The 15417-nt window shown below is 43.8% G+C and overlaps 1 protein-coding gene across 1 annotated transcript; it reads right to left on the minus strand.

The window, feature by feature from the left end:
- Positions 1-462: 462 nt before the first annotated feature.
- On the minus strand, positions 463-15358 carry wdr26a (WD repeat domain 26a). Its single transcript, XM_074652576.1, has 14 exons — positions 14724-15358; positions 12616-12715; positions 12360-12416; positions 10931-11067; positions 9704-9801; positions 8301-8457; positions 8010-8148; positions 7743-7883; positions 6424-6543; positions 5955-6100; positions 4436-4514; positions 4214-4343; positions 3232-3426; positions 463-2920 (listed from the first exon to the last, which is right to left on the minus strand). Exons 1-14 carry the CDS (start codon positions 15044-15046, stop codon positions 2898-2900), a joined length of 1845 nt encoding a protein of 614 aa, XP_074508677.1. The 5' UTR covers positions 15047-15358; the 3' UTR covers positions 463-2897.
- Between the last annotated feature and the right edge of the window lie 59 nt (positions 15359-15417).

The following is a 15417-nucleotide window of genomic DNA, read 5'->3' on the forward strand; positions in this document are numbered from 1 at the left end:
TTATTCTATGATCGGCAAAGCAAGAGCAGCATTTTATATACAGCTAAACAACATCTTGAACTCAAAAGAACTGTCACTGCAAACCAAGGTCAGGCTATTTAACACCAATGTCAAATCTGTGTTATTGTATTGGATCAGAGACATGGAGAACAACTATGACGACCACCAAGAAAGTGAAAGACATTCATCAACACGTTTGAGAAAGACTCTCCAGATTCGACGGCCTGACACCGTAAACAACAACAAGCTGAAGAACTTACCAACTTCCTGCAGATGAAGAAATCCCCAAAAAGACGCTGGAAATGGATAGGTCACACACTCCGTAAGCCTACAACAAACAACACCAGGCAAGCTTTATCTATTATCTACTTACTTAGCTGAGAACTGCAATTTCAGTGGCTGAAACAAACGTCCCTGGATGTTCAGACTCCATCTATGAGTATAGATCAAGTGAAGGACATCTTAAAACCCTGAATGCTTTATTTAAAATATGCATACATAACACTTCTCCTACAGACGATACACAACAGTACAATCACTTTTTTGTAATAACACATTTAAAATGTAAAATGGTTTCTGGCAGAAACTGCCTGCAAGCAAACAAAAGTTCCTACTTTGGCTTCTTACAGCGAGAAGAGAAAAGAAGAGAAGCCCGAAATAGTCGTAATAAACAAAGAGAAATCGCAAAAGCAGAAAACTAGAACACCACATCAGTGATTGAAACAAGTGTGAGTGACATCTATTGTTGTGTACCACTAGTGTGTTTGTGTGTGTGTGTGTGGAAGAGTTGAAGCTGGTGATGGCGCCTGGGCAGATAAACAGGGTTCCCACAGTCCTGCAGATATCATCCAGGACTGGAAAGGTTTTTGGAAAAATAATTCTCTGTAGAAGCAGAAGTTTGGAAAAATGTCACAAAAAGAAGAAAGTGAAATGTAAGTTTGGCAGCACTGTAGTTTGTGAATTTCAAAACTAATTGTCTGTGTTAGTAACAGTGAATGTAAACTTGCTGCTTTCTATTTTGCAGTCACGGCGATTTGGTACGAAGCTCTGAGAGAGAGAGTGTCGGAAACCTTTTTTTGAATGTGACGGTTAAAACCAGGCATGGGAACCCTGAAACACACACGTCATCCTGTCTGCCATTCTACACAGCCTCATAATACATGCCATAACATACAAATATTAACAGCACATATTACATAGAATATTATATTAGGCAAGATTGTTCTTTTGACTCTGAAGGGAAACACTTCATAATAATGTTATGTTACACTTGAGTACAAATACAGATACACTCCATGTTATTACCGCGTGTCCTCTCAGCTCGCTGCTGATGTGCTGAACTTAAAGAAGTAATGGCTGGCAATTTTCTATTTCTTTTGTTTTTCACCATGAACAAATCTCATGCACAGACCAAAACAAAAAACTAGTATTGTGTGTATTCCTCTGAGCCGTAGAGCTCCATTAAAACACATCACTGAGCCTCACTGTGTCACTGGCTGACATGTTCCTTCATCACACTGGACTTTATTCTGACTCAGTCCCACATACGCCTGTCCTGCTGCCACTAATACTCAGTAGAGCACCAAATGGGGATTAATCCGCCTCTGAAAATAGTCCCTATTTCCTCCTGTTTGAGTTAACGTTTTAAAGAGCCGCTTCAGGAAATGACTGAGCCTTTAAAGATTTACGTCTTCAGCAGGGAACCAATGGGCTGAATGGGCTGAATGGAGCTGAGAGCCACAAACAGGATAAAGAAGTCAGAACACATTGTTGGTTCTGGTCTTCTCATTGGAGTTGTTGATAATATGAAATATAAAACAATAACACCAGCCTTATCTTTTAAAAACAGTTCTGGGATTCTGGGGGCTCCACTGGGTACAGTTACAAATCAGGGAGTGTCTCTTTAAATGTTAAATCTCCACTTGTAGTAAATAAAAAAACAAATAAGTTAAAAACAAAATGATAAGTTAAACATGTAACAACTAAACCAAACCAAGTGAAAGTCATATGAAGACAGGAAAAGATGGCAACAGGCTAGAGAGGAAACAGAAATAAATAGCAAATAGTGAAGAGAGCAAAATAAAGAGAACATCCACGCTGATGGCATGAAGGAAACTGCACAGGTGAACCGTGTGTAGAGGTAAGGGTCGACAAGTAATCCTTTGAACTCTGTAGGTTTCCACACATCAGCTGCTCGTATACTCTTAGAAGGCATCGACATATTTTAACAGATAAAGCAGGACATACTGCGAGTGTAAAAACATCCTGTGCAATCCTACGCAACATGCTCATCAAATAGTATTCTTTCTCTGGCTATAAGCAGCAAAAAGCTGGAGGAAAACAAAACTCATAAAATGTACTCTGCATGAAAAAAACACAACAACAAGATAACGTAGAATTTGTCATTTAAAAGATACTCTTCAAGTGGGTGCACCCATCAAAGGTTCCTATAGTTAAAATCTCTTCAGGAGGTGAAAGAGGAAACAAGCTTCTTCATGTGAGCAGCTGAGACTCACAGAAACACACACACACACACACACCCTCCACAAGGCGCCGCTACGTCACAGCCTATAGCACAAGTCAGTGAACTACTCGTGAATAAATAATGTAGTTGATAATAAATAAGAGGAGGCGGGTGGTCCTGGATGGTACTGAGGGAACTGGGTCGGACAGGAGGACGAGGTGGGTCAGATACTGGAGGTCGTGGAGCCCGGCTTCGTCTGGCTGGCTCTGCTCTCGTTAATATGACCGGGTCTGACATCAGTGTGTTTGTGACATCCTGACATGCAGCACCACTGACCCTCCGTCTCCAGGAAGCTGCTGTCTGACGACCACAAAGCTTTTTCCTGCTTCATCCATTCAAGTGTCTACAGAGTCTTCACAGAAGCAGCAGATCATCAGCTGTCCATGCTGCAACATTCTGACGGCAGAAAACAGGAAAAAGACGCATCAGGTCACATCATCATCATCATCATCATCATCATCATCATCATCATCATCATCATCATCACCATCACCTGCTGCTCTGGCCTGTTAACTCCCTCATGTACAGTATGACTAGCAGGCTGCAGATTTTCCACAGGAGGGAGCTGTTAAGACTTTCTTTGCATTCATCCAGGGTCTGAAATTAGCAACCGCCACCCGCCAAATGCGGGTAAATTGTTGGCTATGGCTAAAAGATAATCCAACCTTTTCCCTCATAAGTACACATACTAGTTTTCATGTCCATACCATTGAGGCCCTCTGCATCCTGGACATCCAGGAAGGGGGCGGGTCCCCAGATTCGGACGGTCCCGTCGTCGGAGGCGCTGGCCAGCAGTCCCGGCAGGATGGGGTTCCAGCTCACACAGTTGACCGTGCGGGTGTGACCAGTCAGCTCTGCGATGGGCAGCTCACTGCGCCGGTGCCAGATGTAAACTTTATGGTCTGACGGGGAGACAGGACACTTCATCAGTTAACTCAATTAAACTTAAAGGGATTGTTTGTAAGAATCAGAAATGTCTTGTTAACAGCGACACCTGTGGCCGTTAAGTCAACTAAAGTCAGCGTCCTGTCGCTCGCGCTTGTGCTCGCTCTACATAGACATGAACGAGCATCGCTCAAAACAGTGAGGCAGTAATGTTAGCTGACCAGACGAAGGTCTTTCCATGAATCAGATCCTAGTGTTGGCTTTTCATGCCTCAGGGGAGACACCGCAGCCCCGGTCGGAGACGATAACGTTTCTCGCTCCGGAACCCGTCACTTCACAAGACACGGGAAACCTCTGTTGGTCTGGAGGAGCTGCAGCAGTTATTTCTGCACAAACGTCCACTGAACATTCACTAGATATTCTCAGAGCTAAACTAACGCGCATGCACGTGAGAGGTGGAGCGAAAGAACGAGAACGAGCGCGGTGTGTGAGTGAAGGCACCATTTACTTGTAGTTTTAGCTTGCTTGACATGCATGTCCGCCTGACATTGTGTTGAGATTTCCTCCGTGAGCCGGGGTTACCCATACGCCTTTTTCTGCGTGGGTTTGCAGAGATGTTTATTTATGTCTTATGTCATAATTCCACCCTCACGCTGTGGCTCTGGAGGAGCTTTGTCAAGTCTGAGAAAATAACCCTGATGACGTCATCATAGTAATGCAAACTTTCTTTTTTTTGTCATCAGTCCACAACAGGAAGCAGCTGAGCAGAGCTGAGCTTTCTACTAAACATGATGCTGTACTTGCCTTCACTGCCACTGGCGATGAAGTCTTCATTGTGCCCTCCGAAGCAGGAGTGGATGGTGTAGAAGCCCTGGGTCACCCCTTGGTACTTCCTCACCAGCACCCGGTCCTGCAGGTCCCATAGGTGCACTCCCTACAAAACATACAGCTTTTATTGAAGAGACACCATTTCAACATCGAGATTGAACTGAACTATTATGCTATTACAATAAAAAAGCTGCTCACCTGAGTTGCAACATTGAGCAGAGCTAACCTTCCACTTTTGGAAACAGTGAAAGACATGATAGGGTGGTCCTCTTGGACTCTGGAATGATACAACACATGTGTTGAGTAAATACTGCTGCTTCAAGACAGCAGAAAAAAAATAGGCATGTCACAAAAAAAATGAAAATTTCTTGCACAACCGGTTCGTTAAACCTACTGTACTCTATTTTAACGATTGATCGGAGCGAAACCTTCTGATTCATCACCAGGCCTTGGCATGTTTTGATGCCCTAAAATCAGCACCTTAAAAAGGTAAACTTCAGTTTGTTCCAGATCACATGGACAAACTAAAAACCTTCTGGATTTGAATCAGGGAGCTTGTTGTTCATAGTGAACCACCTGACCTGGTGTCTGTTGTTTTCATAGGCTGAATTATGAATACCATGGAAGTCTGTGACAGTTAAAGCAGCAGTGGGTAGAAATGGAGTAAAAAAAAAACGAATGAAACTTGCGTGTAAACAAACAAAACGTGCGTCGTGCGCCTCGTCTGTCTGTCTGTCAATTCTAATAAACCCATTAGAATTGGGTGTAGCCATCAACAATAACTATATAAGAAAAAGTTATTTCTTGGAAAGTACTATCCTAATTTATAGAGAGTACATAATTCAACTTGGGCTGTTACCAACAGAAACCTTGGATAGGGGCAATAGAGGAGTTATTACCAACCTAAACCGGTCACAACTACACAGAACTCACTTGAGTTGATGGGTAATAAGTGAGTATTTCATCCATAGATTCTTTGTATTTGCCTACTTATTAATATACAATAATATATATATATATATATATATATATATATATATATATACTATACAATGATATACTACTATGTACCATGTATTTACCGGGTAAATGAATTGGTAATTAGGGGACTGTAAAAGGAAGGGTTACCGTTAGGGGAGGGGTTATCCTATCATGATTTCAGGTTGTTTCAGGCCCGCCCAAAAAATCCTGAACACAAAAAAAGGAGAAAAACAGTCTCCAGTCTGACTCCTCGACTCAGTACTGCATAGTTCAGAGTCTTTTCACAGTTTTTCAGCTCTGATTTTCTAACAACAAATCTCCAATTTTACTCTACCCGGACTTTAATATATTTTTAATGGCTTAAATTATTAACCGATAATGGATTAATCATTGATCTCCCTAGCAGGGATGTTACTCATTCCACTTTGTTAAGTGTTGCATTGTGTTGATGGGTTTGAGTTCAGTGCTCCACTCTGCCTTTATTTGTACACATACAGTATGATATGTGTATTGTTTTTCATGTACATGTGCAGGCTATGAAAACAAATGTCATGTCTGATTTGATTTCTGAGAAGATGAATCGATCACCAGCCAGAAAGGTTAGAAACCACTGCTTGATAACTTCATCTCTGTCTGGCTTTAGAGGCTGGAGTCGGTTACATTATATGTGCAGACGCCTCCAGGAAGAGGGGGTGTTGTGTTGCGGTTCCTCAGCCCAGTCAGGGTGTTGACTTACATGTTTCTGTCAGTCAGGTCCTCAAAATTGTATCCGCGAATGCGTTGGTGGGTGTCGGACGCGAGGACGGTCCGGCCGTCATTCAGACACCACAGGCACTGCACCCGAACTCCTTCCCACGAGTCCAGCAGGTTTCCATCCAAGTCCTGGGAGTACAGGAGGACACACAATGCATTCAGGAACACCATCAACACCAGACTGCTGCAGGGACATCACAGACCATTCCATAGTTCATTTGTGGTCAATATTTTCTTCATCCAGGAATCATTGGTTAACGTCTGCATGATTGTACTGAAGGTTCCTCTTGTGAACACAGAAGCAGCATTTAAGCATTGACAACATCCTCATAAGGCAAACTGTGAACTGGAGCGGCACTGTGCTTTACACACCCTCAGTACACATCTATAAATGTTTTCTCCACTGTAGATGCTCAGAGCCTGTGGGAGTGGGAGCTGTGAAAGATACTCACACACTGGTAGAACTGGCCTCTCTGGCCGCCGGTGACGAAGCGTTTACCATCTGGATTCCAGGCCACGCTGGTCAGGCTATCCTCATGAGACTGACTCATCTTTGTTCGTAACTCCCCCGTCTACACAACACAACCGAGGAGAGAGAAGCACGAGTGAGAGGATCAGACAACACACACCGGTTTTAAGTTGCTTTGTCATGTGACCCTCTAACTGCAGGAAAACAAGAATCTCTCACTAGCTGGTACTGTTCTCCCCGTCAGGTTTGAACGGGTTTGGAGAAGAAAAGCGGCACAGCTCAACATATCATAACGCGTGTTTACTTTGTGATACAAGCACCAAGTTTGGCAGATGTATTGATAAATATATTGGGAACAAAACTGAATTACACGTATAAATCATTGCGTGTCGGTGTCCTATGCGCGCTCGCGTGTGGCTACGCTGTTCAGACTCAGACTCCAACACAAACTACACAGAAACACCAAAACCACAAAGTTCAATCTAGTGAAGCTGTTAAACAGTGTTGGCCGCGGTCGGAGGACGCGGAGGAGACCGTAGCTTTGGTCTCCAGGACCGGAGTCTCTGCTGTACTCTGCTCCTCTGCTTGCCTTCACTCACACACCGCGCTCGTTCTCACTCTTTCGCTCCACCTCTCACATAAAGCAAAAACAAAATGGTTATAATTATCATCTGCTTATAATGATCAATTTGACCGGGACAAACATGATCACTACAGTATTCTACAAATCATCTTTTAAAATAAATGAACACTCCTAACACGTCAACACGTACGAGCAGCCCATGCATCTTTTTTTATTTTTTATATTATTATTATTATTATTATTTCTTTTATATCCACTACTAACACTACTAAATATGACAGCTCATTTGCCGTCTACCTTCTTTAGACTTCACTTTGGGTGTTTCAGTCTCTGTGTGCACACGGCCCTGCAGTCTAACGCCCCGGGGCGTCTACTTCTGCTGATTAGCGTCAACACCTTTAATTTACGAGGACAATGGGATTAATCATTTTAAGAACACAGGTACAAACGATTCTGCGGTTTAAGGACACGTTGTGAATCTGACTCAGACTTTTCTTAGGGAACTTTCTTAAGAACAAATTTAAGAATCCAAGCTGCCTCAACATAGTTATGAATGATTGAGTGGCCTGTTGCTGTTTTATGTTCACCACGCGGCTGACAGCAGCTGTCGTTCAATACTTTCATTGTTGTTTTATTTGTTTTATTTTCTCTAAATGTGGATTTAGTGAAGAGAGGAGGGAAGCTGATGAGCAGCCGACAGCGTGTGAGAGATGTCGTACCTGTACGTTCCACAGCCACAGCTCAGAGCAGTCATCAGGACCACAGGCTATCAGATAGGCATCATCAGGGCTCCATGCCAGGTACGAGACACCGTAAGCATGACCCTCCAGAGTCTTCATCAACTTCAGCTGCTGGGTCTCCTGTGGACCGAACAGACAATCCACTCAATAGTCTGCTAAATATGTATTTCAATTCTCAGACTCGCCGACTCATTATTTTTCCTGCTCTGAAGTGACAGATTGATAATGAAGTAAATGGTTGATTACCGTGTCTACGTGCCACACAATGACTGTGGTGTCTTTGGAGCCGGTCGCCAGTTTTGTGCCGTTGTTGGAGAACTTGCAAAACCAGACTTCATTGCAGTGTTCAGTGAGGATCTGCTGAGTGTAGCAGGGGAACTGTTTCCTAAAGATTAGGAACACAAACACAGGCAGACATCAAGCTTCATAATGCTAATAAAACATACATACATCATAGACTGGCTAAAAGGTCTCATACCTTTTTCTTTTAAGCTTAGAAACAAAACGGGCTGGGTGGAGCCCTGGTTCGGTTCTTACCGGCTGCAGGCGTGGTCCAGCAGCAGAGACACAGAGTCCAATCCACTGTCCAGCTTGGTGTTGTGGTAGAGGCAGCGCTCCCTCTGCAGCTCCACCGCCTGCTTCAGCAGAGTCTGCAGGCGGCGAGGAGGCAGCATCACTGACGGAGGCAGGTACGCTGCACACGCACACGCACACGCACACGCACACGCACACGCACAAAGACTCTAATTAGTTCAGAACATATAGTAAAAAACAGTATGGAATCAACCAGAAAGCCAAATTTAACACACACTGAGTAGCTTCGATTGTTACTTAAAGAGACTGTTTATAACTTCTTACACGTATAAATCATTGTGGGTCGGTGTCCCATGCGTGCTCCCGTGTGGCTACGCTGTTCAGACTCAGACTCTAACAATAACTACAGTGAAGCACCAAAACCTCTTGGTTGTATCTAGTGAAGCCCGTCTGTTAAACAGTGTTGGCCGCGGTCGGAGGACGCGGGGGAGACCATAGCTTTGGTCTCCAGGGCCGGAGTCTCTGCTGTACTCTGCTCCTCTGCTTGCCTTCACTCACACACCGCGCTCGTTCTCGCTCTTTGCTCCACTCTCACGTGCATGCTGCTCACTCCACACTGCAGAAGAGTTAGTTTAGCTCTGAGAATATCTAGTGAATGTACAGTGGACGTTTGTGCAGAAATAACTGCTGCAGCTCCTCCAGACCAACAGAGGTTTCCCGTGTCTTGTGAAGTGACGGAGCTCCGCAGAGAGAAACGTTATTGTCTCCGACCAAAACTCCGGCGTCTCCCCTGTTCCCTCCGGCCGCGGTCGGGAGGCTGAGGCAGGAGAAGCCAACACTAGGATCAGCATTGATTCATGGAGAGACCTTCGTCTGGTCAGCTAACATTACTGCCAAGCAGCTGAAATATAGAGTGATATTGTGCTTTTAGCTGACGTGTGTCGCCTCACTGTTTTGAGCGGTGCTCGTTCATGTCTATGTAGAGCGAGCGCGAGCAACAGGACGCTGACGTTCGTTGACTTAACGGCCACAGGTGTCGCTGTTAACAAGACATTTCTGATTCTTACATAGAGTCCCTTTAAGTTTTGCAAATGACAACATGATGTTTTAATATTGCCTAAATATTTCCATCATATGACTTCATGATAATATTATAAACTAACACCATTATGGCCAATATTAACATACTGTTGAATGTTCTTATTTGTGCAGGTTGAGATGTAAATTAATAATGTCGTGTAGCAGAGCAGCGGCTGGATTTCAGAATTTTCAAACATACTATAGATGAGAATTACCCACTGCAGTGAATGGGTGCTGCTACTGTTGTGCGTGGCCATGACAGTACAAAGTAAGTGTAAACTGTGTACAGTAGAATCCGTGTGGGGTGTGAGTCAGACTGCACTCACTCTGCAGCTTGTCCAGCAGCTTTGTTCGGGATGCCGTGCCTTTGCCTTCCCACTCGGCTTTGGCTCGCAGGTCTTCTGCGTGACTGCACATCAGGTACCTTCAGAACACATGAACACACTGCTCACACAAAAGTACATCGATCTGGGCCTGTCCCGTCATACAACTTGTATAATAAAATATAAAGGCTCTTCCTTCACAATTACTACAGAAAAAACAAGCAGGAAAATGCTGTTGCATTTTTAATACCAGACTAACACCGGTGTCTCTTGGTTGTCGTATTTATTGTTGCCATTACTGCCAGAACATATTTAGGTGGTTTTCAGTAGTACCATCCACAGCACTGGAGTGACAGATACACACCTAATATTACCCATGAAGCCCTACTGGCTTTGTGGAACAAAGCTAGTAGCGGCCACAGGTGTCGCTGTTAACAAGCAATTTCAGATTTTTTTAACAGTCCGTTTAAACATTGTTTAATATGCTGTAAACAGCTTTTTATGTTTGTCTATAATTCATTTAGGCTACTAGGTAGAGTGCATTCTGATTTACTTCATCTAGAGATAACATGCAGATTTGTTTTCCCCTATCGACCTCATCGATTGGTCGAGTTTCAGTTGACCAAGATCTTCTTTTGTTGACTACAGCCCTGCTGTGAACTGTCTCATGTTACCCTGTGCTGCAGCAAAAGTTGAATCAGGATCAATCTTTTTACAGACTACTACTATGTTTTGCATTATTTATACAGTAAGGCTGCCTGCGGAGATCATCCTTCGACAAACATGCCAGAGAAAACAAAAGGAAACTAACGTGGGGGTTGCAGTGATGTCTTGGTGTCTGTGTTGGCCGTTACATTTGACAAAATGGAAGATCCAGGAGATGGAAAAGTGTCTGTGTGGATTACCTTTTAGTGTTTTAGTGTTTCAGAGGATTCTCCATCTTTACAAGCATGGAATTCTGTCACGAAGATTGTTGACAGCTTCAGTACTGTTTGAAAAGTCCCCCGTCAATCATAGCGCATAATCACTGCTGTTCAACTCAGACAGCCAAGTCAAAAGAGAAGCTGACAAAATCCTTTCTACCATACCTCTGAGGGATCTGACACATTCTACTGGAATATGAAAAAAAAGCTCAACTTAAACGTGAAAACAACGAGCAATATTTCACAAGTGTTGTGAGATTCTCTCTGTAAATGATGTCTCAGCTTCCCTTTCTGCTGGTGAACTGACCCGCTCAGGATGTGGATACGCTCGGTGTTGTACTTGAGAGGAGTGAGCTCAGCTCTGAGGACCTGCAGGGCCTCCAGGACCTTTCCATCCTCCAGATACTCCAGATACTTCTGCTGCAGCAGCAGGAACTTCATCCGCTGTACAGGAGGACAAGGCAAAGACAAAAATATAACAGAGAAAGACATTAGTCATCACAGGTCTGTGTGTTCTGCAACACTGACTCATATGAAATGTCCAGAAACCCTCACAGGTACTGCATTTAGCATAAAACAATATGCTCCAATCATAACATGGCAAACTGCAGCCCAACAGGCAGCAACAGCTGTCAGTGTGTCAGTGTGCTGACTTGACTATGACTTGCCCCAAACTGCATGTGATGATCATAAAGTGGGCATGTCTGTAAAGGGGAGACTCGTGGCTCATCAGGTCAAGGGACCCCTTTGAAAATGGCCATTCCCGGGCACGGATCGACGAAGTGCCCGCAGCGTTCACACTAATCAAACAAACTGGACTTTGGGGACAAAGTGTACTCGGATCCGGGCCCGGGTCCCTGATGTGAAAGCACCGTAAGTGACAATTTCTGAAACTGGTCCAGTACTGCGGGAGAACGCTGCAGCCGCCAGCCGCTAAATGAGCTACGAGGGCAGTGAGCAGCATCGACGTAACATTACGTCCACTAAACATGCTTGTTTTTGCCGCTGATGTTATTCTAAGTGTCTGACAGAATTATGGAAAGGACACTACAGAGAAATAAAACCTTTTTCTTACCTTTCGCTTGATCCGGTCTTGTTTCTTATTGTGTCCCGTTCAAGGAGAAGTCTCATATCTGTATACTCAAATAAATACGGGCGGCCATAGAATTCAATTCCACATTGTGGAAATCATCTAAATATTCAGCCATGACACTGAAAACATGTTAGATTTATGTACTCCCAACTCAACAAACTCTGCCCGGCTGTCACCGTGGATGCGTTCCTCTATTCCACCACCATCCTCCGGCAACACGTCAACTCGCCAGATTTCAATTGAGCGAGACTCGTTCCATAATGTCAGACACTTATTAGAACAATCAGAGCATGTCGTCGCAAAAAACAAGCACTTTTGTTAGACGTCAATGACGTCTGCAGCGCTCTCCCTCAAGACACAAGAACGTGGGAACAATAGAGTGCAGGTTGAAGAATACCAACGTTACCCTTTAAGTCAAGTTCTGTTTTTCCCTGCGGTTGTTAAACTGCTTGATGGTTTCACTTGTTTATTCTGTGGTTCCGACAGGCTAATTACTGGAGCTTTCCTTTTATTTAGTCCCTGTTTTCAGAGCTTTGTGCTCCTGGCTGCTGTGTTTGTGCACCGCACATAAAATGTTGGTTTGTTGATGAGACAACGCATCATAGAGACAAAGCTGTCTGTCTGTCTGAGGATTTCCACTCACCACTATAGCACTTGGAGAATGCATCAATGCCTTCAGCTCATTCAGATCACTCTCAGCCTGAATAAAGAGAGAGGGGAAACGGCATAAACAACACAAACTGGGGACGTTTCACATTGATATTACTAGACAAACACTTCAAGCACTGAAAATAACTTCTTTTGGGTAAATTAGACTTCCTCTACTTGGTCTAAACGCAGTGCACAGATTACTGCTGTAAGAGTATAGATATGCATTTCAGATAACTTGATAACTCCACCTTGTCCCACTCTCCTTCCATGACGTGATTGCGGAACTTGGTGGCAGAGGGGTGCTCCAGTCTGCAGCCGGACTCCTGCATCAGGAGGTCCACTGTCTGACTGTAAAACAAGACAAAAAAAACCTCTATAATAACATAATCAGAACAATAATAATGCCTCAGCTCTCATGATCTATTTTTAATACAGCAACTGCAACTAGAGCATGTACAGGCTTGTCATGTGACCAACTGATAGATAACATAAGACTGTGTGACACTATGCTCAGAGGGACTTTTAGCTCACTAAGCAGTGATAACGAGATGAGGAATAAAGGATCATGCTTTTTATTATTTCATGATTTTATCAACAACAATGTTGATATTCATTTAGTGGTCATTTATCAAGCTAATCATTCTTTGGCTGCAGCTTCTCCAATGTGATGATTTGCTGCTTTTCTGTTTAATATCAGAAGTCACCTTGAGCTCTGAAAACGGTTCTTTGTTCACAGTGTTCTGACCTTCTATAGACTAAACAATCTGTTAACTAGAAAAAATAATCAACAGATTAAAGGCAGGGTTGACGATGTTCTCCAGTCTACACTATTTGTTATATTGGTTGAAATGGTCTTTACACCCCGACAGCGATCCATTACTGATGAGCTCTGAAAAAGGAACCGGAAAAGAGCCGTCATCTGTAGCTGCTGTAATCCTGTAAAAAACGTCTACCAATCACTGCCTCGAGGTCCGCTTGGAAAGAACCAATCAGACGCCTCCCTGCTCGTTCTCTACCCTTGGCGTGCACCAGCCTGAACTTAAAGGTCCCATATCGAGCTAATTTTCAGGTTCATACTTGTATTTTGTGTTTCTACTAGAACATGTTTACATGCTGTAATGTTAAAAAAAACACTTTATTTTCCTCGTACTATCTGCCTGAATATACCTGTATTCACCCTCCTGTCTGAAACGCTCCGTTTTAGTGCATTGCAACGGAATTGCATTGCTAGGCAACAGCTTGAGTCCATGTTTACTTCCTGTCAGCTGATGTTATTTATATGCACTGTGACAGGAAATAAACTGGGACACATTTAGAATGTTTAAGTTTAAAACCGTGTGATGATTTATATATATTGTATATTTGTGACATCACAAATGGACAGAAATCCTGACGGCTTGTTTCAAACGCACAGTTTACGGACTGAATACGGGCTGTGTGTGTTCCTCCGTATATTGAGCGTTTTGATAGTTTAACAGTATTTATAAAGCACTTATAATATAAAAGACATGAAAATCTCACTTTTTACAATATGGGACCTTTAAGTCAGATGGCTCACCTGACCCCACTCTCCCCTACAGAGAGGACAACATGTCCACAGCTGCATGACTGGAGCAAACACATCCATCCTGGCTTGATGACACACTCTAGTTGACTTACTTGAGACCTATATTTAAAATTATGTCAAGGGTCTAAATATTGTATATTTGAGACATCACAAATGGACAGAAATCCTGACGGCTTGTTTCAAACGTGTTCCTCCGTATATTGAGCGTTTTGATAGTTTAACAGTATTTATAAAGCATTTATAATATAAAAGACATGAAAATCTCACTTTTTTACAATATGGGACCTTTAAGTCAGATGGTTCACCTGACCCCACTCTCCCCTACAGACAGAGAGGACAACATGTCCACAGCTCATCTGTCCCTGTTACTACATGACAGGAAAAAACACATTCATCCTGGCTTGATGACACACTGTAGTTCACTTACTTGAGACCTAGATCGTGTAGATGTTAGGGTCCATGTTTAAAACCGTGTGATGATTTATATATGTTGTATATTTGTGACATCACAAATGGACATTAATCTTGACGGCTTGTTTCAAACGCACAATTTTCTGAATACGGGCTGTGCGCGTTTCTCTGTATATTGAGTTTAACAGTATTTATAAAGCACTTAAACCTGCTTTATAATATAAAAGACAAGACAATCTCACTTTTTACAATACGGGACCTTTAAGTCAGATGGCTCACCTGACCCCACTCGCCCCTACAGAGAGGACAACACGTCCACAGCTGCATGACAGGAACAAACACATTCATCCTGGCTTGATGACACTGTAGTGGACTTACTTGAGCCCCAGGTCGTGTAGATGTTGTCCTATCAGCCTGATGACGTCCTCCTCGGACTGAGACAGACGCTTCTTCTTCTTATTGTTGTCCCCTGTCTCCCCTGTCTCCCCTGTCTCCGTGGTGGTGTTGTTGGTGTTGTTGGACTCCGGCTGGGCCGCCGGCAGTCCGTTGTTGTTGTTGTTGCTGCTGCTGACAGGGTTTCCATTGTTGGAGACAGACTGGAGTCCGTTGGAGTGAGAGACTCCGGAGGACGAGCCGTTCCGACAGGAGGACACTTTGTCTTCTTCTGGATCCGGATCCTGACCGGAGCCGTTAGCCTGCATGGTACCGGGTTATATATTTATATATATCTATCTATATAAAGGACTGACACTGCAGCAACCAGCCTCCAACAGGCCCGCTGACCCAGATCAGACCCGAACCTCCAGCTGGTTCTGGTTCTGGTCCTCCGTGAGGTGGTTCGACCCGGTGGTTCCGGTTACACCGACGGCCTCATGGTGGTGGGTTCGGTGTTGGTGCTGTCAGATCAGCGTTAAAGCGTTAAAGCCGTGTTGGAGTAGTTGAGCAGAGCTTCTTGTTATTGTTGCTCTCAGACAGCTGCAGCGCTGTTATGGACGTGACGCGGTGACGTCAGCGGAAATTCCTTCACGTCCTTTTTACGCGAGGCTGGTCCTTGGTGACCGTGGTGACCATG

The sequence above is a fragment of the Sebastes fasciatus genome, chromosome 12, assembly GCF_043250625.1.
Source record: "Sebastes fasciatus isolate fSebFas1 chromosome 12, fSebFas1.pri, whole genome shotgun sequence".
NCBI classification, from domain to species: Eukaryota; Metazoa; Chordata; class Actinopteri; order Perciformes; family Sebastidae; genus Sebastes; species Sebastes fasciatus.